The sequence below is a fragment of the Oncorhynchus tshawytscha genome, linkage group LG17, assembly GCF_018296145.1.
Source record: "Oncorhynchus tshawytscha isolate Ot180627B linkage group LG17, Otsh_v2.0, whole genome shotgun sequence".
Classification (NCBI taxonomy): Eukaryota; Metazoa; Chordata; class Actinopteri; order Salmoniformes; family Salmonidae; genus Oncorhynchus; species Oncorhynchus tshawytscha.
In genome coordinates, this window is record NC_056445.1 from 21809494 (window position 1) to 21835296 (window position 25803).

The 25803-nt window shown below is 44.3% G+C and overlaps 2 protein-coding genes across 5 annotated transcripts in view; one reads left to right on the forward strand and one right to left on the reverse strand.

Moving 5' to 3' along the window:
* The first annotated feature begins 74 nt into the window (after positions 1-74).
* LOC112217208 (protein mono-ADP-ribosyltransferase TIPARP-like) lies at positions 75-16755 on the forward strand. 2 transcript variants are annotated; one of them, XM_024402308.2, is made up of 6 exons: positions 75-233; positions 541-1418; positions 10368-10536; positions 10695-10882; positions 15236-15514; positions 15834-16755. In XM_024402308.2, exons 2-6 carry the CDS (start codon positions 541-543, stop codon positions 16285-16287), a joined length of 1968 nt encoding a protein of 655 aa, XP_024258076.1. In that variant the 5' UTR covers positions 75-233; the 3' UTR covers positions 16288-16755. The 2 variants fall into 2 exon arrangements, with proteins under 2 accessions (XP_024258076.1, XP_042156344.1); XM_042300410.1 differs by having other exon boundaries at positions 566-1418.
* A 1839-nt stretch (positions 16756-18594) lies between these two features.
* Positions 18595-25803, reverse strand: part of zmp:0000000711 (tubby-related protein 3) — a 38163-nt gene continuing 30954 nt past the window's right edge. For all 3 annotated transcript variants that reach the window (XM_024402209.2, XM_024402208.2, XM_024402210.2), the window contains 7 exons: positions 21883-22016; positions 21435-21626; positions 21090-21202; positions 20790-20907; positions 20562-20660; positions 19965-20136; positions 18595-19811 (listed from right to left, as the gene is read on the reverse strand). In XM_024402209.2, coding sequence (XP_024257977.1) covers positions 19678-19811; positions 19965-20136; positions 20562-20660; positions 20790-20907; positions 21090-21202; positions 21435-21626; positions 21883-22016 — 962 coding nt within the window. In that variant the 3' untranslated portion in view covers positions 18595-19677. The remainder of the gene's footprint in view (positions 19812-19964; positions 20137-20561; positions 20661-20789; positions 20908-21089; positions 21203-21434; positions 21627-21882; positions 22017-25803) is intronic.

Below are 25803 nucleotides of genomic sequence, written 5' to 3' on the forward strand. Positions count from 1 at the left end.
CATACTAAGATAAACTAGTATTTCTATGCAGTCGTCATCAATTTCAAATAGTTGGGCTAAACCATTCCTGTAATAACACCGTCAAATGGTTTCCCCTGAAATCTATAAACGATCCTGTAAGAATATTGTTTGAAGACGACTTCCAGATCTTTTTTAGGCTTAAATTTAAATGTCTTTTAAGTTACGTGGACAGATTCATTAGGCCTGAAACACTGCAAGTTAACAGATAAAAAGTAAGTTCATGTTCTGTTTTTGCATTATGCGATGCTAGTAATTTAGCTAGTAAGAAACACGACGAAAAGCATCAGCAAAGTCTCAAGCATTCGTATTAGTACATTTTCATTAAATGTCTACAGGATATCTATATAAGCGTTTTTAGGATTCTAGCAAATTGGATTTTGGTCAAGTTATAAGTGTTGCTTTTAAAAGTATTAGGCTTTTGTTTTGTCAGAGACTCGGGATATGATTGGGACATTTTAGTCCTTCATGTACCATGCTATGCCAACATAAACTGACCATTTACCCTCAAAAATTTTGAAGATGACTGACCTTTCATCAATCAAAGGGAAGAAGAGGGGACCTACAACCGTGATCACAGAGGCCTGTCCAAAGTCTCCCAAGGTCAGTTTCCTCACTCCTTCTCTACTGCTCATGGAGGTCCCTTCTGACACCAACACCAGTCTGCCAGTGTGGGACGCCATGCACTCCCAACAAGTGGACGTTGTCTGGACTGTGACACCATACAGTATCAATGTCCGCTTCACTCCTTTCCCCTCCAAGTCAGGGCAGACTACTAGTGCCAGCAATACTCTTATCTGCTCTCCTGGCAAAAGCAGCAGCACCACCAGGATCATCCAGTTGTCGTCAGGCCCATCCTTGGCCCTAAACCAGACCCAAATGATCATCCAACCTCTACCACAACAAATGACCCCAACCAAAATCCCCCCCAGTGTGCTCCTCACCTTTCCTCAAAGCACCCTCTTTCCTCAACCTGGAGCAATCACCATCTCACCTCACAAGCCCCAAAACATGACACCGGGCCCAGTCAAAACCATGTCTCTCATCCTCCCCCTGCCTGTCATCATCACCCAGCCACAGCCTGTCCACCAGCCTACCACCCCAGCCCAAACACAAGCCCAAGCCGCTAGCACTAATCAGCCCCCTGGTCCATCGAAGACGGCAGCCAGTCTGACCTTCCACACAAACATCTCCGGCGACATCCAGATCTGCGACCACTTTCTCACTTACTTCTGCAGGACGGGGAGCAACTGCAAGCAGCACCACACGCCATATCCCTTCCACTGGCAGCTGTGGTGCATCAACAGTCACCAGTGGGTAGACTTCACCCCCCGCGCCCAGGTTAATCTAGAGAGGGCCTACTGCAATGTCAACCGGGAGGAGATTGGAGTCAAGGAAGGGTGAGTAGTACAGGTAGTAGATGTTAATCATAAAACTGTCCATCAGTCCTCAAAATCTGTGATTTCCATACTTGTTGTCATTCATAGCTCCATAAGTACTGCTGAATTTTAATCACACAATAGTTTATCAATCAATGTATAAAATATTGCACATTTACAGAGTTTATGAAGAAGAAAAATACAGGAACTGAGACTCACCCACACACACACACACGGGAAGTGCCAGAGATGACATTAAGGATTTGATACCGTTTTTTTTAACGTAGCGCTACTTGCTACCCCACCATAACTCTTAACGTTTTTTTGCTATGATTAGAGCTGGTTATTGGCAGGTACCTCACGATACGATACTTAGGTGCCAATATGATATGTATTGCGTTTCGATACTGTGATTTCAAGCATATTGCTCACGATGTCTGCTGTAGAGGGACAAGAGAAAGCATGAGAGAACAAGTTCCGACCAGTCGTGAAAATAAATTTGCTAAAAAAAATGGTCTCCCTTTTTAAAAAGAAGATGGAGAACTATGAAGGAAAAATATTGAAATGTTGGTGCAGATACAGTGCCTTCAGAAAGTATTCTTTGACTTATTACACATTTTGTTGTGTTACAGCCTGAATTCAAAATGGATTCAATTGATATTTTTTCTCACCAATCTACACACAATACCCCATAATAACAAAAAGTGAAAACATGTTGAGATATTTTTGCATATGAAAAACAGAAATATCTCATTTACATAAGTATTCACATAAGAGTCAATGCATGTTAGAGTCATCTTTGGCAGCAAATTACAGCAGTGAGTCTTTCTGGATAAGTCTTTAAGAGCTTTGCACAACTGGATTCTATATTTTTTATTCTTCAAGCTCTGTCAAGTTGGTTGTTGTTCATTGCTAGACAGCCATTTTCAAGTCGATTTAAGTCAAAACTGTAACTATGTCACTCAGGAACATTCAATGTCATCTTGGTCAGCAACTCCAGTTTATATTTGGTCTTGTGTTTTAGGTTATTGTCCTGCTGAATGGTGAATTTGTTTCCCAGTGTCCCAGTGATTTTGCCTGTGCTTAGCTCTATTCCATTTATTTTTTATCCCCAAAAACTCCCTAGACATTGCTGATGACAAGCATACCCATAACATGATGCAGCCACCGCCATGCTTGAAAAATATGAAGAGTGATGTGTTGTTTTGGATTTGCCTGAAACATAATCCTAGTTAATTTCTTTACATGCCACATTCTTTGCAGTTTTACTTTAGTGCCTTATTGCAAACAGGATGCATGTTTTGGAATATTTTTATTCTGTACAGGCTTCCTTCTTTTCAGTCTGTCGTTTAGGTTAGTATTGTGGAGTAACTACAATGTTGTTGATCCATCCTCAGTTTACGATCACAGCCATTATACTCAAACTATTTTAAAGTCACCTTTGGCCTCATGGTTTCCTTCCTCTCCAGCTACTGAGTTAGGAAGGACGCTTGTATCCTTGTAGTGACTGGGTGTATTGATACACCATCCAAAGTTTAATTAATAACTTTGTAGCGGTATTTATTCGAGAGGGTAAAGAAAGATTTTGTTCGGGCGCCAGGCAGGTATTAACCATGCCAAAAGGAAAAGAGTAGAATAGAGAGAGTACCACTACCAGACCCACACACATCAGCAGAAGAGACTGCCTAGTGGGTAGCCTGTTTACCAGATAGCCAGTGGAGAGAAAAAAGAATACACACCATATAAAACCCACATCACAGCACAGGGGTAACCCAAACAAGAATACCTCATACAATAATACTAATACTAATAATGGCAGAGCAATTGAACAGCAACTTCATACAAGAACGAACCCAGTCATCAACATAGGATTTGCAATAATCTGTATTATTTTCTAGTGGATGAGTGCAGAGGGTATGAATGTGGGGGGTGTTCATCGACACAACAAAGGCCTTAAAAATGTCCACAGTCTTCTCGGCCACATGTCATTAGTACACCCCACCTCAATACAGTTCACATAATATACAACTTGCAAGCAACCTACTAAAATGTCCATCCAAATACTTCTGGCAGGGAAATAATAGTCCAGCTCTAATGAACTTCAATGGGAAGTGCATTTGAAAAATAGAGAGTCTGTTGCAGGGTAAAGCACTGGAATGAGAGGGAAGAGAAAGAGAGAGAAAAAGATAACAAGAGAGATCTTAGCTGTGGTCTTAAGGCGTGCAGGTGTACTGTCTGACTGTCCGTTGGTTTGTTGGTTTGTATTTTTTTATTTTTTTTATTTTACCTTTATTTAACCAGGTAGGCAAGTTGAGAACAAGTTCTCATTTACAATTGCGACCTGGCCAAGATAAAGCAAAGCAGTTCGACAGATACAACGACACAGAGTTACACATAGAGTAAAACAAACATACAGTCAATAATACAGTATAAACAAGTCTATATACAATGTGAGCAAATGAGGTGAGAAGGGAGGTAAAGGCAAAAAAGGCCATGGTGGCAAAGTAAATACAATATAGCAAGTAAAACACTGGAATGGTAGTTTTGCAATGGAAGAATGTGCAAAGTAGAAATAAAAATAATGGGGTGCAAAGGAGCAAAATAAATAAATAAATAAAAATTAAATACAGTTGGGAAAGAGGTAGTTGTTTGGGCTAAATTATAGGTGGGCTATGTACAGGTGCAGTAATCTGTGAGCTGCTCTGACAGTTGGTGCTTAAAGCTAGTGAGGGAGATAAGTGTTTCCAGTTTCAGAGATTTTTGTAGTTCGTTCCAGTCATTGGCAGCAGAGAACTGGAAGGAGAGGCGGCCAAAGAAAGAATTGGTTTTGGGGGTGACTAGAGAGATATACCTGCTGGAGCGTGTGCTACAGGTGGGAGATGCTATGTTAAAGCTTCGCAACAATGTTGCTACTATTCCATGCGATCCATAACGGGCGCGGTCCCAAACGAAAACAACCACGACCTAGAGCGATTACACCGATGATTGAGTTAAATACTCTATAAACTACACACGCTGAAAACAAACAAAACTTCTGCAGCACAGCACACAATCAAACTGTCGCGCCACCCAAGAGCCCCTCCCCAAAGAGCTGAACGAGCTCTCTTTATCTCCTCCTTCCTTACTGCTCATGCGTTCTTAAAGTGGCAGCGCACGGTGAAGGCTCCGAGCAGATTTCGCCACACTCCTCCCCCCATGAAAAAACAATGCCTGTAGAAACAGAGAGGATACAGGCTTTGACAGGTTCATGTTCCTGCTACACAAAACCAGGGAAGTCCTCCTCATCAGAGTCCTCCACGAAGAGGTCCTGCAGGTGTTGCTTTTGCCTGCGATCCAGCTCTTCTGCCGTAGGGTAGCAGGGCTTTAGGTCAACAGCATGCACTGTCCTGACATCTTCCCCAGTGTCCTCCAAACAGACCAAGTAGTTCACTGGTCCCAACTGCTGCACTACACGGTATGGACCTTTCCATCTCGAAGCTAGCTTGGCAGTGAACTTCTTAGATGCCTTTGACAGATGATGTGAACGTACCCAGACATGAGACTGGGGTGGAAAACACACGTCTCGTCTATGTTTGTCATAGTTTCTCAGCTGTCGTTGTTTGGCTTTGGTTTTGCTGGCCTCCACTCTGGCTAGCAAGGTGTGGTGGTGTTGTACGGCATCAAACGCTGGGCAGTCAGGTGAAACATTCGAACTTTGCAAGACCCTGTCCATCGGACCTTTTAGTGGTCTTCCCAGGTGAAGTTCGGCGGGAGTGACCCCAGAAGTCTCCTGCACGGCAGAGTTCAGTGCAAAGCGAAATTCTGGAAGATGCTGATCCCACCTTGTGTGCTGATCCCCCACGAATGAAGCAATCATCCCCTTCAGGGTTCGGTTTACCCTCTCGGTCAGGTTGGTCTGAGGATGGTAGGCTGTGGTCAGCTTGGCAATTACACCCCAGTAGGTACAGAGCTCTTTGTAGATTCCTGATATGAACTGCGGACCTCGGTCAGAGAGGATTTGGTCTGGAATTCCAAATCTGGTAAAAACCTCCCTTCGCAGAATTAGAGCAATGGCTGATGCAGTAGCTTTGCGGAGGGGAAACAACTCCACCCAGTGTGTGTAGTAGTCCACTACCACCAATAAAAATTCATTCCGTGTCCCCCGGCTGGGAGGAAAAGGTCCCATGAGGTCAATTCCCAACATTTCATTTGGATGGTTCACCACGGTCTGCTGCATTTTCCCGGCAGGTCTGCCAATGTCTGGTTTGTATTTCTGGCAGACTTCACACTGCTGTACAAACTTCCGGGTATCAACCCACATGCCTGTCCAGTAAACCACCTCTTGTAGTCTTCGATAAGTTTTAAAAACTCCAAGATGGCCACTCATGGGATTGGCATGATAAACTTGGATTATCTGGTCACACAATGTAGAGGGAATGAAGACGCGATAATGGGTGCTGTGTATTCCATCTCCTCTTGGAGTTTTTCGATACACTTTATCCTGAATTATGCTATACTTATCATTGAAGCGACTCTTGGAGTCTTCTTCCGACAGACTCTTGTGGATCGCCATGATGGCAGCATCCTTCTGCTGTGCTCTCCATACACTCTCATCATCCAGAGGAAAGGAATCATCCAGACATTTAGCGGTAGTATAAGTACTGCACAAGGGAGGACAAACATTGGCAGTCTCTGTAATCCGAGAAAGGGCATCTGGTACAACGTTCAGTTTTCCTTTGCGATACTCAATGATGAAGTCAAACGTCTGCAGTCTGATAGACCAGCGAATAAAACGGCTGTTGGTCTTGCCTGATGCCAAAACCCACTGCAGAGCAGCATGGTCTGTGACAACGGTGAAGATCTTTGCCTCCAAGTAGTAGCTCCATTTCTCCAAAGCCCAGACCACAGCGAGGCACTCCCTTTCAGTCGTTGAATAATTCCTCTCTGCTGAATTAAGGGTGCGACTTGCATAGGCAAGAACTTCTTCTGTTCCAAGTCCTGTTTGTTGAGCCAAGACTGCTCCAAGTCCTGTTTGACTGGCATCCGTGTACACAATGAAATGAGCATTCAGGTTAGGATGTCCAAGCACTGGAGGAGTAATTAGACTGTTTTTGAGTGCTTCAAATGCACCTTGGCATGCAGGGGTCCATTGGAATTTCACACCTTTCTTCTTAAGGTGGTTGAGGGGTTCAGCTACCTTTGAAAAATCAGGCACAAACCTGTGGTACCATCCAGCCATACCCAGAAACCGCTGAACAGCCTTGAGGGATGTGGGAATTGGGAATTCCTGCACGGCTGCAACTTTGGCTGGATCTGCATGGATACCTTCAGCATTAACCACATGACCAAGGAACTTGAGTTCTGGCAGACAGAAACGACACTTCTTCAAGTTCAAGGTCAAACCTGCAGCCTTTAGTCTGTCGAAGATGGACTGAATGTCTTGCAGATGATCCGCAACAGAGGAGGAGTAGATGATGATGTCATCCAGATACACGAGACAATTTCTACCCCTCAGATCTCCCAGGACAGTCTCCATCAACCGTTGGAAGGTTGCTGGAGCATTCTTCAAACCAAAAGGCATGACTTTGAAGGAGTACAAACCAGCAGGGGTGACAAAAGCAGTCTTGTCCTGACTAGCGGGATCCATTGACACCTGCCAATAGCCACTGTTCAGATCCAGATTACTAAAGGTGGATGCTCCTGCCAGAGATTCCAGTATGTCATTTATGTTTGGTAGAGGATAGGCATCGCTTTCTGTTATGGCATTCGGCTTCCTGTAGTCCACACAGAATCGATATCCACCGTCTTTCATAGGAATCAGGACGACCGGAGAAGCCCATCCAGAAAAAGAAGGTTCCACAATTCCATTCTCCAACATGCTTTTGAGCTGTTCATTGAGAATTGCCAGTTTGGTGGGGGACAGCCTGTAGGGACGCTGCTTAATGGGGACCTCATGCCGGGTATAGATTTTGTGTTTGAAGACGGTTGTACGGCCGAGTGTAAGAGTACAGACCTCACTGTTCACGTCCAACATCTGGGAGAGCTGCCACCTTTCATCATCCGACAGACATGCCTGTTCCACTGCTTGTTTGATGTAGAAATCCGCATCAGGTTTGTTTTGCTCTCGGATAGAAGGGGGGGTACGGCGGTAATCAGGGTGATAGTTGGGTTCTCAGACTTCACTGGTGGAACATGTTTTTGTCTTTGTCTCTTTATATTTTCTCTGTCTCTGACTTGACCTTGTCCGGACTCTGCATAATGTAGCAGGCTCCAACCTGAAATCAGTGCATTACCAGGTTGAAATGGATGAGGCTGGGAATAGTCAGAGTGTAGCCGATAGGAGGGTTCGGACATAGAGATGGTCAGTCCACTGAAGAACAGGAAGTCTAGGCCAAGGACTACAGCAAATGCAAGGCTTGAGTCTGCAAGTATTGCCACAGGAAGGTTAATAGTCTCACCATGCAGTTTTATTATTATACTAATCCAGCCCAAGGGAGTGGTAGGTTCTCCATTGGCCAAGTACAATGGTCCTTCCTCCCATGTTCGTAGCTCCTCATGAGGTAATGCCATGTTCTGCCACAGGGCCTCTTGCATCAGGGTGTAAGATGCCCCTGTGTCGATTATGGCCTTCCCTCTCCAGTTTCTAACAGTCAGAGGAACCAATAGTTGTTGCGGAATAGGAATAAGACCGCTAGCTATACTGTCTAAAGGCTTCATGGTGGGCATTAAGGATGACCCAATTGTATGCAAGCCACCACGCCTGTCTAGACTTTCAGTCTTCGGTCCTTTCTGACCTTTTCCTGAATCCTGACGCTGGACATAGAGCGGGCAAGAATCTGGAGGATGTTGGACTTTACACCTCCAACACACAACTGGACATTTGTCCTGGATCTTGGGTACAAATATCTGAGACGGTTTAGCCCTAAGAGAGTTATGGGTATACTGTGATGAGGGAACAGGGTTTTTAGTTTGGAGGTGGTGCTTCCAGTCCTTCTCAAACTGAGTCCCAAGACGCACCAGATCATCCACATTTTCCACACGTTCTCGAAGTTGACTAGCAAGGCGGGGAACCATGTTCTTAAGAAGGAGTTTAACCATCTCCTGCTCAGTAATGTCAGCCTTCCATCTCCTACATAGTACTCGATAGGAGAAGGCAAAGTCCCGTATTGGCTCTGCTTCACCCTGGACCCTGTTACGAACACGTTCCGCCAGTTCATCCCCATAGTCCTCTGAAAGGAAGGCTAAGAGGAATATTTTTTGAAACTCCTCCCAGGTTGACACATGTTCACGGGCTATCTCCCACCAGTCTCTTGCTGTACCATGGAGAACACTGCGGAGGGTGGCAAGAACCTCCAAGTCAGTAAGGGGCCGGATAGAAAGAAAATCATTACACTTAGATAAGAAAAACAGTGGATCAACATCATCTTCTGGGCTGCCAAAAGTGGGGAAAAGTATTTTGATAGGGAGGAAGCGCTCTATAGGAGGCATGACAGTGGCAGCGGGAGTTCTGTTGTTTAACAGTATCTTCAGAGGGGTTTTTGTAGTGCTACCTGTTCCTATTCCATTACTGGCCAAGCCAGTGGCAGAGGTAAAACCTGAGGGAGGTGCAGAAGATTTGTCCAGAAGGGAAAAGCACTGCATTACCTCCTGGTGCAGCCCTTCCAGTTGAAGGTCTGTGGCCTCCTGTGCTTTTTCCATCTCATTAACGGTGTCCTTTTGAGTCTGTTCAATCAAAAATCGTAGTTCCCCTGTGAGAGAGTTCTTCATGTCCTCCATAACTTCCTTCAGATAAGAACACACTCCCTTCACAACAGAGGCTGACTCCTCTGCTCTCTGTTTTTGTTCCTCCTCAAGAAAGATTATGACTTGATGATGGTTAGTTTCCATTTGTGTTTTGAACCGGTGCAATTTTCCTTGAATATCCTGCTTCAGAGAATCTTGTAAATATTTCTGCCTCTGAACAATTTGTTGTTGGTTTTCCTCCATTTGACAGGGAAGGTAATCCAACCTCCGCTGCACATCTGTCTGATGAGCCTCCACACATTCACTGAGTTTGCGAATTGCATTCTCCTGCATTGTCAAACTATGATTGGTGTGTGCCCATTGATGTTCCAGTTGTCCAGTGATCACAGAGACACCTCTCCCAGTCTCTCTGGACAGGGTAACCGGAAGGGTTTGAGGAGAGGGTAATGGTGGAGATGTTATAGGTGAGCCAGAAGCCTGGGGATTAGGGGCAGTGCTATCCAACTCCATTAGTTCATCGAGTCCTTCCACAATGAAAGAATCCCGAGCATGATTACCGTCAGGTGTGTCCACATTGACACAGTATGGGGTTCCAACAAAAGACATGATTCAACCTTGTGTGGATGGTGTCATGGGTGTTTCTCTTCAAGTCCCTGTTCGGGCGCCAATTCTGTGTCAATGTGGACACACCTGACGGTAATCATGCTCGGGATTCTTTGCTCAAAGGGATATCCAATGTCTGCTTTTTTAATTTGGACACATCTACCAATTGGTTCTCTTCTTTGTGAGGCATTGAATCGGTTTTTGAAATTCACTGCTCGACTGAGGGACCTTACAGATAATTGAATGTGTGGGGTACAGAGATGAGGTAGTCATTCAAAAATAATGTAAAACACTATTATTGCACAGTGATTCCATGCAATTTATTATGTGACTTGTTAAGCAAATGCGTACTACTGAACTTATTTAGGCTTGCCATAACAAAGAGTTTGAATACTTATTGACTCAAGACATTTCAGCTTTTTATTGTTGTTTAATTTATAAAACATAATTCCACTTTGATATTATGGGGTATTGTGTGTAGACCAGTGATACAAAATATCAATTTAATACATTTTGAATTCAGGCTGTAACACAACATAATGTGGAAAAAGTCAAGGGGTGTGAATAAACTTCTGAAGGCACTGTATATCGTCAAAAAGTTCTATCCCGATACGTAACTGTATCTAATTCCCCCCCCATCACTAGTATGGATATGTTCACCCTGCATTTTGACAACATGACGTTGAAGGACGGGGAGAAATACGACCGGGTCAGAAGACTCCAGAACACCACAGACCCAACCAAGAACCCTCACCTCTACACCAGGTGGTGCTTCTTCTGGTGGAATAACCTCAGCTGGACAAAGTACAAAGACGTGAGTGCTTCAAACCCCTCTCTCCTACCCTCAGATCTTTAATGAACTTTCGCTATGGCGGACTGCGTTTTGTTCATGACAAAAGATAATTCCCTCACAAATGGTTACCTCTGTTTCATGTTCATGTAGGCTTTGACTTACTGGGTTGTCTTGTTAAGGATGTGTCCAAGATCCTTCTGGACAAGAGGGATGCTGGGGAGCTGGAGTGTCGTTTGCACATCTTAGCGGTGGAATACAAGGTGGACTTCATCAATATGATCCAGACCAACGTCACCACAGGGTTTCAGCGGGCCATCCGACTCAGACCCTTCTACCGCTCCCTCAAGTCTCTGAGAGCACATTTGAGGTACGTATCCATGTTTTGTTTTAACCTTGAGCTGGTTGATTGGTTCAGTTACCTTACTTTCTAGGCTCTTTTTAACTGTGTTATCAATTATCTTAAATCTAATTTACATGCACTTGTTTGTTATCCACTACATGGCTACAAAAGTATGTGGATGCTCATCGAATCTCTCATTCCAAAATCATAGGTATTAAAATGGAGTTGATTCCCCCCCTTTGCTGCTATAACAGCCTCCACTCTTCTGGGAAGGCTTTCCACTAGATGTTGGAACATTGCGGGGACTTGCTTCCATTCAGCCACAAAAGCTTTAGTGAGGTCAGGCTCAGATGTTGAGCGATTAGGCCTGACTCGCAGTCAGCATTCCAATTCATACCAAAGGTGTTCGATTGGGTTGAGGTCAGGGCTCTGTGCAGGCCAGTCAAGTTCTTCCACACCGATCTTGACAAACCCTTTCTGTATGGACCTCGCTTTGTGCACGGAGGCATTGTTATGCTGAAACAGGAAAGGGCATTCCCCAAACTGTTGCCGCAAAGTTGGAAGCACAGAATCGTCCAGAATGTCATTGTATGCTGTATCGTTAAGATTTCCCTTCACTAGAACTAGGGTGCTAGCCCAAACCATGAAAAATAGCCCCAGACCATTATTCCTCCTCTACCAAACTGGTTGGCACTATGCATTTGGGCAGATAGCGCTCTCTTGGCATTGAACAAACCCAGATTCGTCCATCAGACTGTCAGATAGTGAAGCGTGATTCATCACTCCAGAAAACACATTTTTACACTGCTCCAGAGTCCAATGGCGGCGAGCTTTACACCACTCTAGTCAACTCTTGGCATTGCGCATGGTGATCTTAGGCTTGTGTGTGGCTGCTCCGCCATGGAAAGCCATTTTGTGAAGCTCCAGACAAACAGTTATTGTGCTGACGTTGCTTCCAGAGGCAGTTTGGAACTTGGTAGTAAGTGTTGCAACCGAGGACAGATGATTTTTACGCGCTTCAGTGGTTCTGTGATCTTGTGTGGCCTACCACTTCGCTGAGCTGTTGTTGCTCCTAGAATTTTCCACCTCACAATAACAGCATTTACAGTTGACCGGGGCAGCTCTAGCAGGGCAGAAATTTGACAAACTGACTTGTTGGGAAGGTGGCATCTTATGACAGTGCAACGTTGAATGTCACGGAGCTCTACAGTACGGGCCATTCTACTGCTTATGTTTGTCAATGGAGATTGCAAAATGTTATACACCTGTCAGCAACGGGTGTTGCTGAAATAGCCGAGTCCAAAGGGGTGTCCACATACTTTTGGTCATGTAGTTTAACTCATAATTGGGGCCTGGAGAAATTCTCCACTCTTTTTAAAACCAGTAGTTCTGTCCTACAGCACCAAAAGGTTGATAGTGTCATCTCAAGCCACCTGTTGGCATTTAGACCCTGAAGGGGACGCATTTTTTATTTATTTTTTTATTTCACCTTTATTTAACCAGGTAGGCCAGTTGAGAACAAGTTCTCATTTGCAACTGCGACCTGGCCAAGATAAAGCATAGCAGTGTGAGCAGACAACACAGAGTTACACATGGAATAAACAATTAACAAGTCAATAACACAGTAGAAAACAAAGGGGGGAGTCTATATACAATGTGTGCAAAAGGCATGAGGAGGTAGGCGAATAATTACAATTTTGCAGATTAACACTGGAGTGATAAATGATCAGATGGTCATGTACAGGTAGAGATATTGGTGTGCAAAAGAGCAAGTAAATAAATAAAAACAGTATGGGGATGAGGTAGGTGAAAATGGGTGGGCTATTTACCAATAGACTATGTACAGCAGCAAGGATCGGTTAGCTGCTCAGATAGCTGATGTTTGAAGTTGGTGAGGGAGATAAAAGTCTCCAACTTCAGCGATTTTTGCAATTCGTTCCAGTCACAGGCAGCAGAGTACTGGAACGAAAGGCGGCCAAATGAGGTGTTGGCTTTAGGGATGATCAGTGAGATACACCTGCTGGAGCGCGTGCTACGGATGGGTGTTGCCATCATGACCAGTGAACTGAGATAAGGCGGAGCTTTACCTAGCATGGACTTGTAGATGACCTGGAGCCAGTGGGTCTGGCGACGAATATGTAACGAGGGCCAGCCGACTAGAGCATACAGGTCGCAGTGGTGGGTGGTATAAGGTGCTTTAGTGACAAAACGGATGGCACTGTGATAGACTGCATCCAGTTTGCTGAGTAGAGTGTTGGAAGCCATTTTGTAGATGACATCGCCGAAGTCGAGGATCGGAAGGATAGTCAGTTTTACTAGGGTAAGCTTGGCGGCGTGAGTGAAGGAGGCTTTGTTGCGGAATAGAAAGCCGACTCTTGATTTGATTTTCGATTGGAGATGTTTGATATGAGTCTGGAAGGAGAGTTTGCAGTCTAGCCAGACACCTAGGTACTTATAGATGTCCACATATTCAAGGTCGGAACCGTCCAGGGTGGTGATGCTAGTCGGGCATGCGGGTGCAGGCAGCGATCGGTTGAAAAGCATGCATTTGGTTTTACTAGCGTTTAAGAGCAGTTGGAGGCCACGGAAGGAGTGTTGTATGGCATTGAAGCTTGTTTGGAGGTTAGATAGCAGTGTCCAATGACGGGCCGAAAGTATATAGAATGGTGTCGTCTGCGTAGAGGTGGATCAGGGAATCGCCCGCAGCAAGAGCAACATCATTGATATATACAGAGAAAAGAGTCGGCCCGAGAATTGAACCCTGTGGCACCCCCATAGAGACTGCCAGAGGACCGGACAGCATGCCCTCCGATTTGACACACTGAACTCTGTCTGCAAAGTGTTACCTGTTTGTTGACTTGGCTTTCGAAGACCTTAGATAGGCAGGGCAGGATGGATATAGGTCTGTAACAGTTTGGGTACCGGGGTGTCTCCCCCTTTGAAGAGGGGGATGACTGCGGCAGCTTTCCAATCCTTGGGGATCTCAGACGATATGAAAGAGAGGTTGAACAGGCTGGTAATAGGGGTTGCGACAATGGCGGCGGAAAGTTTCAGAAATAGGGGGTCCAGATTGTCAAGCCCAGCTGATTTGTACGGGTCCAGGTTTTGCAGCTCTTTCAGAACATCTGCTATCTGGATTTGGGTAAAGGAGAACCTGGAGAGGCTTGGGCGAGGAGCTGCCGGGGGGCAGAGCTGTTGGCCGAGGTTGAAGTAGCCAGGCGGAAGGCATGGCCAGCCGTTGAGAAATGCTTATTGAAGTTTTCGATAATCATGGATTTATCGGTGGTGACCGTGTTACCTAGCCTCAGTGCAGTGGGCAGCTGGGAGGAGGTGCTCTTGTTCTCCATGGACTTCACAGTGTCCCAGAACTTTTTGGAGTTGGAGCTACAGGATGCAAACTTCTGCCTGAAGAAGCTGGCCTTAGCTTTCCTGACTGACTGCGTGTATTGGTTCCGGACTTCCCTGAACAGTTGCATATCCCGGGGACTATTCGATGCTATTGCAGTCCGCCACAGGATGTTTTTGTGCTGGTCGAGGGCAGTCAGGTCTGGGGTGAACCAAGGACTGTATCTGTTCTTAGTTCTGCATTTTTGAACGGAGCATGCTTATCTAAAATGGTAAGGAAGTTACTTTTAAAGAATGACCAGGCATCCTCAACTGACGGGATGAGGTCAATGTCCTTCCAGGATACCCGGGCCAGGTCGATTAGAAAGGCCTGCTCACAGAAGTGTTTTAGGGAGCGTTTGACAGTGATGAGGGGTGGTCGTTTGACTGCGGCTCCGTAGCGGATACAGGCAATGAGGCAGTGATCGCTGAGATCCTGGTTGAAGACAGCGGGGGTGTATTTGGAGGGCCAGTTGGTCAGGATGACATCTATGAGGGTGCACTTGTTTACAGATTTAGGGTTGTACCTGGTGGGTTCCTTGATGATTTGTGTGAGATTGAGGGCATCTAGCTTAGATTGTAGGACTGCCGGGGTGTTAAGCATATCCCAGTTTAGGTCACCTAACAGAACAAACTCTGAGGCTAGATGGGGGGCGATCAATTCACAAATGGTGTCCAGGGCACAGCTGGGAGCTGAGGGGGGTCGGGTTCGGGTTAGGGTTAGGCATCTGTGTGGGAGGGGCTAGAAAGATACTCCTGACCTGTAAAATGACTAACCACGACTAACCATGTGTTCATTATGTTGAAATGTGTTTGGAAGAGGCTGTAGTGTCATCAGTAAAATTAATGATTGAACTGCAGGTTAATGTCATAGGTCAGGTGGTAGAGCATTTTTCCGGGTCCTACCCATAATGCTGGAATCACACCATATTAGTTGTAGTTCATCAATAATATGAACTACATTCACGAAAACAATAATCTACTTGATTTGTATAGGACAGGTATCCTGCTGGATGGTCTGGCCAGCACATCCACCGAGCCTTCCCCGGCCAACTTCAGCGTAGACCCTCTGGGGGAGTTCAGCACCTGGTACCCCCCAGTGTGGACCCCTAGCTCCGCCCCAGACCAGGACTACAGCATGGTGGATGTGCCGGCCAACACCCAGGCCTTCCAGAAGGTCCACCGCCTGTTCCACAAGACCCTGTCAGAGACCCGGGTGGAGATAGTCAGCCTCCACCAGATCCAGAATGTTCTCCACTGGGACAAGTTCCAAAGGTGTGGATGGGGACTCCCTCTGGCCCTCTTTGATATGTTTTCTATCCTTACGAGAATAGCCATTCATTTTCCTCATGTACTGTGTATATGACCGTCATGTGGGAATGGGATAAAGGATAGGGAAAAGGTAGATAACACGGTGCAACATTACATCACACAACAGATCAATATCATTTTATTGATAAGGGTTATCCAAAGGAGATGAAGGCTTTTTATTTTCCTGCTCCATTTGTCAATGAATAAATGTAATACTGATAAAAAACGATTGAATTTAAGATGAATTCATACATTACATTAGGTGGCATTGTTTGTGTTGTAGGTACAAGGAGCACATGCGGAAGCGCGGTGACACCAAGGAAGACGGGGCTCTGGAGAGGCACCTGTTCCACGGGACCGTCGGGGACTTCATTGAGGACATCTGCCACAACAACTTTGACCCGCGCGTCTCGGGAGTCAACGGGTTCGTGTACGGCTACGGCTCCTACTTCGCCCGCGACGCCTCCTACTCCAACACATTCGCTGCGGTGTCACCTGACGCTGGGGTGCGTCACATGTTCCTGGCCAAGGTGCTGGTGGGAAAGGTGAGCGTGGGCAAGTGCAAATACCGCCGGCCGCCACCCGTCAAATCCACGAAGGAGAACTACAACCTATACGACACCTGTGTGGACCAGCTGGTCAACCCCACCATCTTTGTAGTTTTTGACCGGTGCCAGTGCTACCCCTACTACCTGATCAAATACAAAGAGCTGCTAGTGGTGGACGTTAATGAGTAGGTTTGCCCTGAGGGAGCTTGTGTTGCTGCCTGTGACGGTAACTGTTGTTGTTCACTGGATGTTCACTCCACACCAGACCATAATGCAGCACCTTGCATTAAGGTGAAAGACAGCATTAAGAATAGATCAGTCAAAACTGCATCAAACAAAATGTTTGTGTATCCAGTCCAAAGGATAATGTTCAAAGCCTTCCAAAGACTTGGAATATCTTTAGAATAGATGTGTTTTAGGAAGTTTTACAATTACCATTTTTACAGTAAGTTTCTACAACGTCCCATTTTAAAATGGAATTCTAAATGTAACACAAACAAGTTTGATATATTTTCGAAATGTTTTAATAATGGAAACAATTGTAAATTGATAATGTAGAAAGAAGAAATTATAAGTTCTAGATGTTGCTTTCAAAAAGGTTCTTAATAAACTGTAAAGTCGTTATGTTATTGACAATAAATGGGTTTACTGAATACATCAGGGGCAGTCGGTTCAGTTTATGATTACGGAGGACGATTTTTTTTTATGAGCATGTTCTTATTTCTATTACAGAATATTGGATGACTGTCATTCATATTCCATTCACCCAGTTTAATGTAACATCGATAGGTTTAGGCTACTACATGATACTAACATTTTCCCTGTACCCATCATGAGGTTGCTACAACCTAGCCTACAAATGAAAGCAAAAATAAATTGCTAAAAGGCAACAAATTAGAAGTTTTGGAATGGCCTAGTCAAAGTCCAGACCTAATCACAACTGAGATGTTGAGGCAGGACATGAAACAAGCAGTACATGCTTGAAACCCCACAAATGTCACTGAGTTACAGCAGTTCTGCATGCAAGAGTCAACCAAAATTCCTCCAGTGACGTGAGAGACTGATCAACAACTACAGAAAGCGTTTGGTTGGAGTCATTGCAGCTAACTGGCACAACCAGTAATTGAGTTTAAGGGGGCACTTACTTTTTCCCACAGGGGCATTTGATGTTGCATAACTTTGTTTATGAAATAAATTAGACAAGTATGTAATTGTGTTATTTGTTCACTCAGGCTCCCTTTATCTAATATTAGGTTTTGGTTGAAGATCTGATAACATTTAGTATCAAAAATATGCAAAAGTAGAGAAAATCAGAAAGGGGGCAAATAATTTTTCACAGCACTGTAGGTGCAAATAAATGTATTTTACTGAATACATTAATTACTTAAGCTTACAGGGGGAGTCTTGTGCACTTATCTTCATTTATTCTATTTACAGTCATATTTCTAAAATTCAATCCCCCCAAAAATTGTCAGAAAGTTAAGTTATGAATGGAATGCAATTCCCCATAAGTATCTTGTAGTAAAATGTTATATTTCTCTCTTTTATATATTTTGTACAAACAAACCCTTTCCCTCTTTCTAACAGTACATCTTGTGAATTAACTTTGTTTCCCGACACTGTCACACATAATCAGTGTTAGTCTTGTTTGGACAGGAATCAAATGCATCCTGCAGGTTACCCAGGAATGTTCCTAATCCTCCAAGAACAAGAATCACAGAACTGGACAGAATCATTTCTATAGCACATCCATCCAGCTGAAACTTTAATCAAGGGTGACTTTTTCATGGTGCAAAATAGTTCAAACCTGTGCAAAAAATACTGTAAAAGTAATAATCTGGCATTGTGACTTTTCTTCGGCAACGAGAGCTGTAAAAGGCCACTAATTTATGCATTTTTCAGTGTACTTAAAACTACTTAAATAACTTGTTATGGTCATCTTTATATTTATTTTTGCACAGATTTGAACTATTTTGCACCTTAAATGTCACCCCAAAAGTAATTTCCCACTGGGCATAGACCTTCGTGAAATCAACCAAACATTTGACCCAGTCATTGGATTTAAACTTTGGGTTAAAAAAAAAGACGCAATTCCTTTTTGCAAATCCAATCAGTGTTCCACGTTGATTCAAAGTCATCACCTCAAATGTTGGGGTTGAAATGACGTGGAAACAACATGGATTCAACCAGATTTCACCCAGTGGGTTCTCAATGACTTCATGGTACAGTACAAGTGTAGTCTGCTGAACAATTACAGTACATATAAAATGTAGTGTTATTATTCAATCTGGTATCATTTTAAATGGGTAGATACGTTTGGCATATAATGTAGACTGAGTACAGGGCGACCGTTGTCACTTGGAATCCAAACGGAATATTCCTCTATTGTTTGGATTCCAGGATAACTCTTTTGTATTCCACACATTGAAATGACATTTAGACTGCCATTTTATGATATTTGAAAATGAGCAGTATGTCCAAACATTAAGACATATCTTACATAAAACTATAATAAAATCCTTTAATGGTGCTTGCTGGGCAACTCTATTGACTTTCCCGTGAGGTTTTAACTTGACATGGGGCTAAGACATCACAAAATGACATGTACAAAGGAATTGCAGTAAGAAATGTTCCCTTCCAAACTCCTCAGAATGCTACTGAGATACGTTAGTAAAAGTGTGTTTTTAAAACAAGAAAACAGATGAGGACACATTGGATGGATATGCAGGCAAATAAATGTGATTATGAGAAATGTATCTTCAAGAGGAAGAAAATGAAAAAAGGGTTGAAATAGTTTAACGTTAGAGTTATTGAACATCTTGGTGCTGCAAAAAAAGAATCGCACAACAGTGATTGTGGAAGGCAACAGAATGTAAAATGGAGTAAAATGACACTTGGAATCAACATTAAAGGCAACTTTAAAAGCATCTGCTAAAAACTCAAGTTCATCAGACGTGTTGAGGCCTATAAAACATTCAAATCTGATATAAATCAAAGACACCATCTCCTGTGACCTGGTCTAGTCTGTGTTAGAAGTTCTGTCCCTAAACAGGGAGTGTTTGGTCTATGATGCTTGGTGTCCTTTTTCCCTTTCAATCAATTTCAATACACATAAAATCACCAATATACAACAGCTAAAGCAACAAAAAGCAATACAAACTCATTGAAACAGAACTACAGATAAATACAAATAAAAACAAAGGCGCCTTGATGATTTGACAAGTTTCCCTTTGTGGACGGTAATTTCATTTTTCTGCCAATAAGGAAAATCCTATATCCTCCGCCCAAATCGACTTGCTTTTGTCCTCTCTCACACACCCACTCTCTTCATCCGCTCTCCAAGTCAGCATGATTCGGGTGCCATGATTGGATGTACCACGTAGGGGTGAGAGGTCATAGTTCATGATTATTTCCATAGTGGCAGACTGCTGGCGAACTGACTGCTGACTGTACAAGGAAGGCGCTGAATCCTGTGACGGGGAGGGGCGGTGTTGTGGAGTTGGCGTTGTCCTGGAGGAGAGGGAGTAGGTTGAAAAGGCCATGGAGGGAATGGCGAGTTAGGAGTCGTGATGGGGTTGGTCACTCGCAGGCCAGTTTGCTGTCGAAACTGGACAGGCCAATGGCGAAGGCTTGCAGGGCACACATGGGGTAGTTGTAGTCTAAGGTGAATACGTCCTCGGCCACTCTGCCAAACTGCATTACGATGTAGTCCGCTGAGGGAAGAGAGAAGAGACGACTCAATAATGTGAAATCATTATTCCATTCTACCAAAGGAGAGGGAGTGCGAAATAGAGTGAAAAAGAGCGAGAGAGAAAGAGAAAGAGAGGAGAGAAAGAGCTGAGAGAAGCACTGACGAATCGACTCACGATCGTTGTCATGGACGATCTGAAAGTTCTTGACGGAGGCCTGTGTAACGCGGCCGTGGAAATTGAGCACGTAGGACTGGGTGTCGTCATTCCACACAGGGGCCTTGTTGTGCAGCTCGATCAGGTTCTCCACTGAGTGGTTCTGCCACTTACTTAGAAGGCTGTCCTGCTCCTGAAAACACACAGACAACAGGGTTGTATTCATTAGGCACTAAACAGAAGAAATAGGACTGAAACAGGGAGTGACAACCTTGACTTACCCAATAAGAACGCTTTTTTAGTTTTCCGTTGCGTGCCCTAATGAATACGACCCAGACATCCAAACCATCTAATCTGACATCACTCCCCAGTGACCACATCTCACAGCCCTTAGTGGGTTAGCCTCAGTTTCCATTACATGATGTTGACTTCAATACTCACTCCATTATTCAGATTGTGCTAAATTATTTTCTATTTCAAGATGTAAGAATGCCAGAGTCTTAAATCAATCATGCCCTCTGACATGCCCCTCTGCCATACTGTGCATAACAAGTACAGTGACTACAAATGTTAGAAGAAGTGATTGGAGTTGTACAGTCCCATGGGGCTGATACATACACTGTTTGGACGGACGGGAACCCTCTCAAAGTTCATGTTCATGCCTGGGATGATGACGGTCATCTTGCGGGGACCTTTGAACCCCAGAACGTTGGTCTCCTGCAGAGAGAACACAGGAGATCAGAATGTCACAGAATGTCACACAACCTTACAGGTTCAATTATATTTGTGTGCGTGTGCGTGTGTGTGTATGTGTGTGTGTGCGTGTGTGTGTGTGTGTACACTCACATAGCAGATGGCTGCGAGTTCCTGTCGTGTGTTGCTCTCCTCCAGCAGAGCTCCAGGGTTCTTACAGGGGTTGGTGCCTTGGTCATACACCGTGAACTTGGTCCCCATCAGGTTAGACCTGCAGGATGACCAGACCAATCACATTAGAGTCTACAATGACCCTCCAGCACTCACAATCCCACTTCACACCCAATAGGTTTATCAGATGCAGCCGAGGGCTCAAAACAATATGGAAATTGTTCATCAGCAAAGATTTAGAATTATATTTAGAGTTGTGAGACGAATGAGATATGGTCCTACCTCAGTTTCCCCATGAAACTCTCTCCCTCGCGTGACAGGTCCGTGGCGTCCACTGAGATCAGGTAGTTGGACGTCTTGCTCTTTTTTCTTTTCCTCCCAGCCAGAAGAAACAGCTGGGTGAAACAAAGAGAGTAAACTCAGGGTGAGAGGGAAACTCACAAACCATCATTTTAATCACCGCAATCAAAACAGGTGTTACTTTTACTTTATATTCTCACACCATTTCAAATGTAGCTATTGAGGAAAAGAAAAAGAAACAGGCCTGTGAGATAAGATGGTAAAATAAACCCATCTAGGTCTTGTCTCCATGTTAATCCACTATGACAGGATGTGAGGTCAATGTACCTTCCTGCCGTCCTCTCGCTCCATGTGCATAAAGTAGGTGGGGTACAGGCCGCGGTCCATTCCCTTCTTGTCCCGGGATATGCGGCACTTGACGGGGGCGCCGCGGGGTGCGGGACGCACCACAAACTCCTCCAGGTTGTCCACTTCGATCAGGGCGCTCTCCGCCGTGGGCGACCCCGGTGTCACGCACTCCTGTAAGGGGGGGAAAAAAATCACACACTGCTACATCACAAAACATACCGGCCAATCGCTGTTATAAAGGAGATACGGTACAGGAGTAGGGAGGACAACATTCATCTGCCATCTTGTTGTTTCAGTGTCTTCAAGTGACAAGTTGATTTGCCATGTGTAATGAACACATTAGAAATCTCACAAGCCATAGCCACATAGCTATGTGTGTGCACCTAATGATATGACAGGACAGAGACAATTGTACGGTTGGACTCACTGTGTTGGACTTTGTGCTGGAGGCAGACGCAGGCCGGGTTGACTCTGGGTTGGGGGACAACGAGCGTGTCCGGTCTTCGTCACCGTGTTCCTCATCCTCACTGGCCTCTTCGTAGTTCATACTGCCTGACAGACCTGGTCAAGGGAGAAAGAGTGCACTATGGGAGATGTGGCCTACAGCTTACACTCCATTGGTTGGGATCAGGAGTAGAGGTCGACCGATTAATCGGAATGGCCGATTAATTAGGGCCGATTTCAAGTTTTCATAACACTCGGAAATCGGTATTTTGGGACACCGATTTGCCAATTATTATTATTTTTTTTATACCTTTATTTAACCAGGCAAGTTAGTTAAGAACACATTCTTATTTTCAATGACGGCCTAGGAACGGTGGGTTAACTGCCTCGTTCCGGGGATTTTCACATTGTCAGTTCGGGGGAACCAATCTTGCAACCTTACAGTTAACTAGTCCAACGCAATAACAACCTGCCTCTCTCTCGTTGTACTCCACAAGGAGACTGACTGCCTGTTACGCGAATGCAGTAAGCCAAGGTAAGTTGCTAGCTAGCATTAAACTTATCTTATAAAAAACAATCAATCATAATCACTAGTTGACTACACATGGTTGATGATATTACTAGATATTATCTAGCGTGTCCTGCGTTGCATATAATCTGGCTGAGCATACAACATACAAGTATCTAAGTATCTGACTGAGCGGTGGTAGGCAGAAGCAGGCACGTAAACATTCATCCAAACAGCACTTTTGTGCGTTTTGCCAGCAGCTCTTCGTTGTGCGTCAAGCATTGCACTGTTTATGACTTCAAGCCTATCAACTCCCGAGATGAAGCTGGTGTAACCGAAGTGAAATGGCTAGCTAGTTAGCGCACGCTAATAGCGTTTCAAACGTCACTCGCTCTGAGCCTTCTAGTAGTTGTTCCCCTTGCTCCGCATGGGTAACGCTGCTTCGATGGTGGCTGTTGTCGTTATGTTCCTGGTTCGAGCCCAGGGAGGAGCGAGGAGAGGGACGGAAGCTATACTGTTACACTGGCAATACTAAAGTGCCTATAAAAACATCCAATAGTCAAAGGTTAATGAAATACAAATGGTTTAGGGAGAAATAGTCCTATAATTCCTATAAAAACTACAACCTAAAACTACAACCTAAGACTCATGTTAAAAGGAACCACCAGCTTTCATATGTTCTCATGTCTGAGCAAGGAACTGAAACGTTAGCTTAAAAAAGTGCAATATGGCACATACTGCACTTTTACTTTCTTCTCCAACACTTCTCCAACACTGTTTTTGCATTATTTAAACCAAATTGAACATGTTTCATTATTTACTTGAGGCTAAATTTATTTTATTGATGTATTATATTAAGTTAAAATAAGTGTTCGTTCAATATTGTTGTAATTGTCATTATTACAAATACAGTTTTTTTTAATCGGCCGATTAATCTGTATCGGGTTTTTTGGTCCTCCAATAATCGGTATCGGCGTTGAAAAATCATAATCGGTCGACCTCTAATCAGGAGGACCCAGGGTTCTCTATACAGACAGGAGAGATCATCTCAGATGCCCAGCCAAGCTACAACTCCTCCATATCTCCTCAGTAATCCCATAGGTTCTTATTGTCATGACTTTTAGATAGATTATTTTCTCCTGGGATCCAAAGGGATTAGCCTGCATGTAATGGATATGGGCAACGTATTTCTTCAAATGTATGCACATTTTGCTTTTGATCACATTTGATCACATTTTGTTTTTGATCACATTTGATTTGTTCCAACTAAGTCATCATACTACCTCAGTTGAAAATATTGAACTGATGCAATATTTCTGCAATCGGAAAAGGCCACATATTACAATATGCAGCTAAAATTGGTCTTTGAAATATTTAGTAGTCCCGAAATAATTTGAGGAGACAACCTAACCTCAAAACAGCTGGCAGAGGATAGGAAGGAAAGTGGAAGCGAAATAGTGCTGAGTAACTGTTGAGACCCATTGAGGAAGAACATTTCTGGATAAAAGAGACTACAGACGAGACTACCCAGTAACCAGGTTACGATAGAAGAGACCTGTTATGAACCTCTAGCCATCCCAGCAGCCTTCATTATACCCAGACACCAACGTTAGTCCACTTCAGAGCCCTATACATTTCCACATTGGAAAGAATACTGTTGAAATACAAGACAATAGATTCTCCATCTTCAGTGTGTTTTATCCATCACTGAGAGCTGGTTTCCTGGACCCAGATTAAGCCTAGTCTTGTACTAAATGCACGTTAAGCATGCTTTTCAGTCCAGGAGTAATCTGTGTCCGCGAAACCGGCCCTGATTGTCCAATGTAAAGCGGTTAGTTAGGCACGAGGGAAAGCAGAAATCCTATTGAGAGATACCAGCCAGACAGACACAACACGTGTGGTCAGACAGGCCTCTGTGGGAGCTGCTCTGGACAGGTGTCAGTAATGCTGCTAATTGGATTTACCAGCCGTGACTCTGGCTGGTGCTGTGGAATATTTTAATGAGAAAGCATTTTTTTAGGTGTAAAAGCATAATTCAAAGTGAGAATGGGAAAAATGTCCACTCTCAATGTGTTCCATTGTTGATGATACAAGAAATATGAAATGTTTTTCTTCGGTGTGGCTTGAGGCCAGAGTATAATACCTAGCACTTTACATCCAAAGACTAGGTTATTATCAGTAACTATAGAATTCACTGTTGTTGTATCCTCCCTCAGTTTCACCTCTGCTCCATAGAGTTAGTGCTACAGAGAGAGAGGAAAGGAGGGAGGGAGGGAGGCAGAGAGACAGAAACCCAGCAACCTTCACTTCAGCCCTGTCACCATGGGAACGGCAGGCTGCTCTCTACTACCTGACTGGAGTAGTTTCTTCCTGGCAGACAGTGGGCTCTCTGGCCCCTCCTCCAGCCCCTCCTCTGGGCCCTCCTCCACTGCACCAACCAACTGGACCACCCTGTCGTTGGCGGGGTCAGAGAGGGGGAGGGGCTGAGAGAGATGTCCCACGCCTCTGCAGACAGACACATATGTATTGGCCAACGTGGCTAGAAACAATATGTACACAGTGGTGTTCACTCCATCTAGCCCCAGAGATGTCTAAATGTCAGGGTACTGACAAACATTAAATACAGACCGCAAATGTCAGCTACATTCTAATAGTGACTCAAAGGCATCAATTAAAACAGCACACAAAGTTTGGAAATGGAAATGTCAACGCTCAGGTTGCAAAACCAAAACTTGCAACGTGATCATTTCAACGGCTTTCTCTGTCTCACAGCACATGAAGAACTTGGGAACTCACTGACCAGTTTTGATTGAATAGCGTCCCCAAGTCAAATCCAAATGGAGGCAGTAGGCTACTACTAAACCTTTGCCGTTTCCATTTCAATTCATTTCCACTGGGAAATAAAAAAGCATGGGCAGACAGATACTATCTAAAAGCACCTGAGGACAGGCTGTATCTCAGTAGCACTAAGCAGACCAGGCATTCATTCATGATGAAGGTTTGCATTATTGAGAGGGGAGTGTCACCTCTGCCCTCTTGTTGCTGTCCAGGAGAAGATCCTTAAAAACTGAGGCTAATGCAGTAATACACTGCCCTTAATCTGGGTCTCAGGTTTAACTAGGTAATACATCACTCTCCCGGATATAGACTTGGCTATCTTAATTTAGTTTGTCATTTAGCACAGTAACAGTACAGAAGGATATTGAATTAGTCTCAGGAAATTAAAGAGACTTCAACACTCTTCGTGGACCAGCCAGAAGGAGGGGAGGTGAGGTGGCATAAATAGGTACTGTGGTAGGTGGATGCTACTCTTGCCCTTTACACATGATAAAATGATAAAATTCTCACTGTGTCACAATCAACATTGCCCTCCGCCATCTCTCTAACTGCACACTG

Bases quoted from the DNA above. Each gene is read 5' to 3' on its own strand.
- LOC112217208 (XM_024402308.2), top strand. From the start codon at position 541: ATGACTGACCTTTCATCAATCAAAGGGAAGAAGAGGGGACCTACAACC. The intron at 10,537-10,694 runs GTGAGTGCTTCA...TGTCTTGTTAAG, and splicing joins GCTGGACAAAGTACAAAGAC to GATGTGTCCAAGATCCTTCT. The intron at 15,515-15,833 runs GTGTGGATGGGG...TTTGTGTTGTAG, and splicing joins CACTGGGACAAGTTCCAAAG to GTACAAGGAGCACATGCGGA.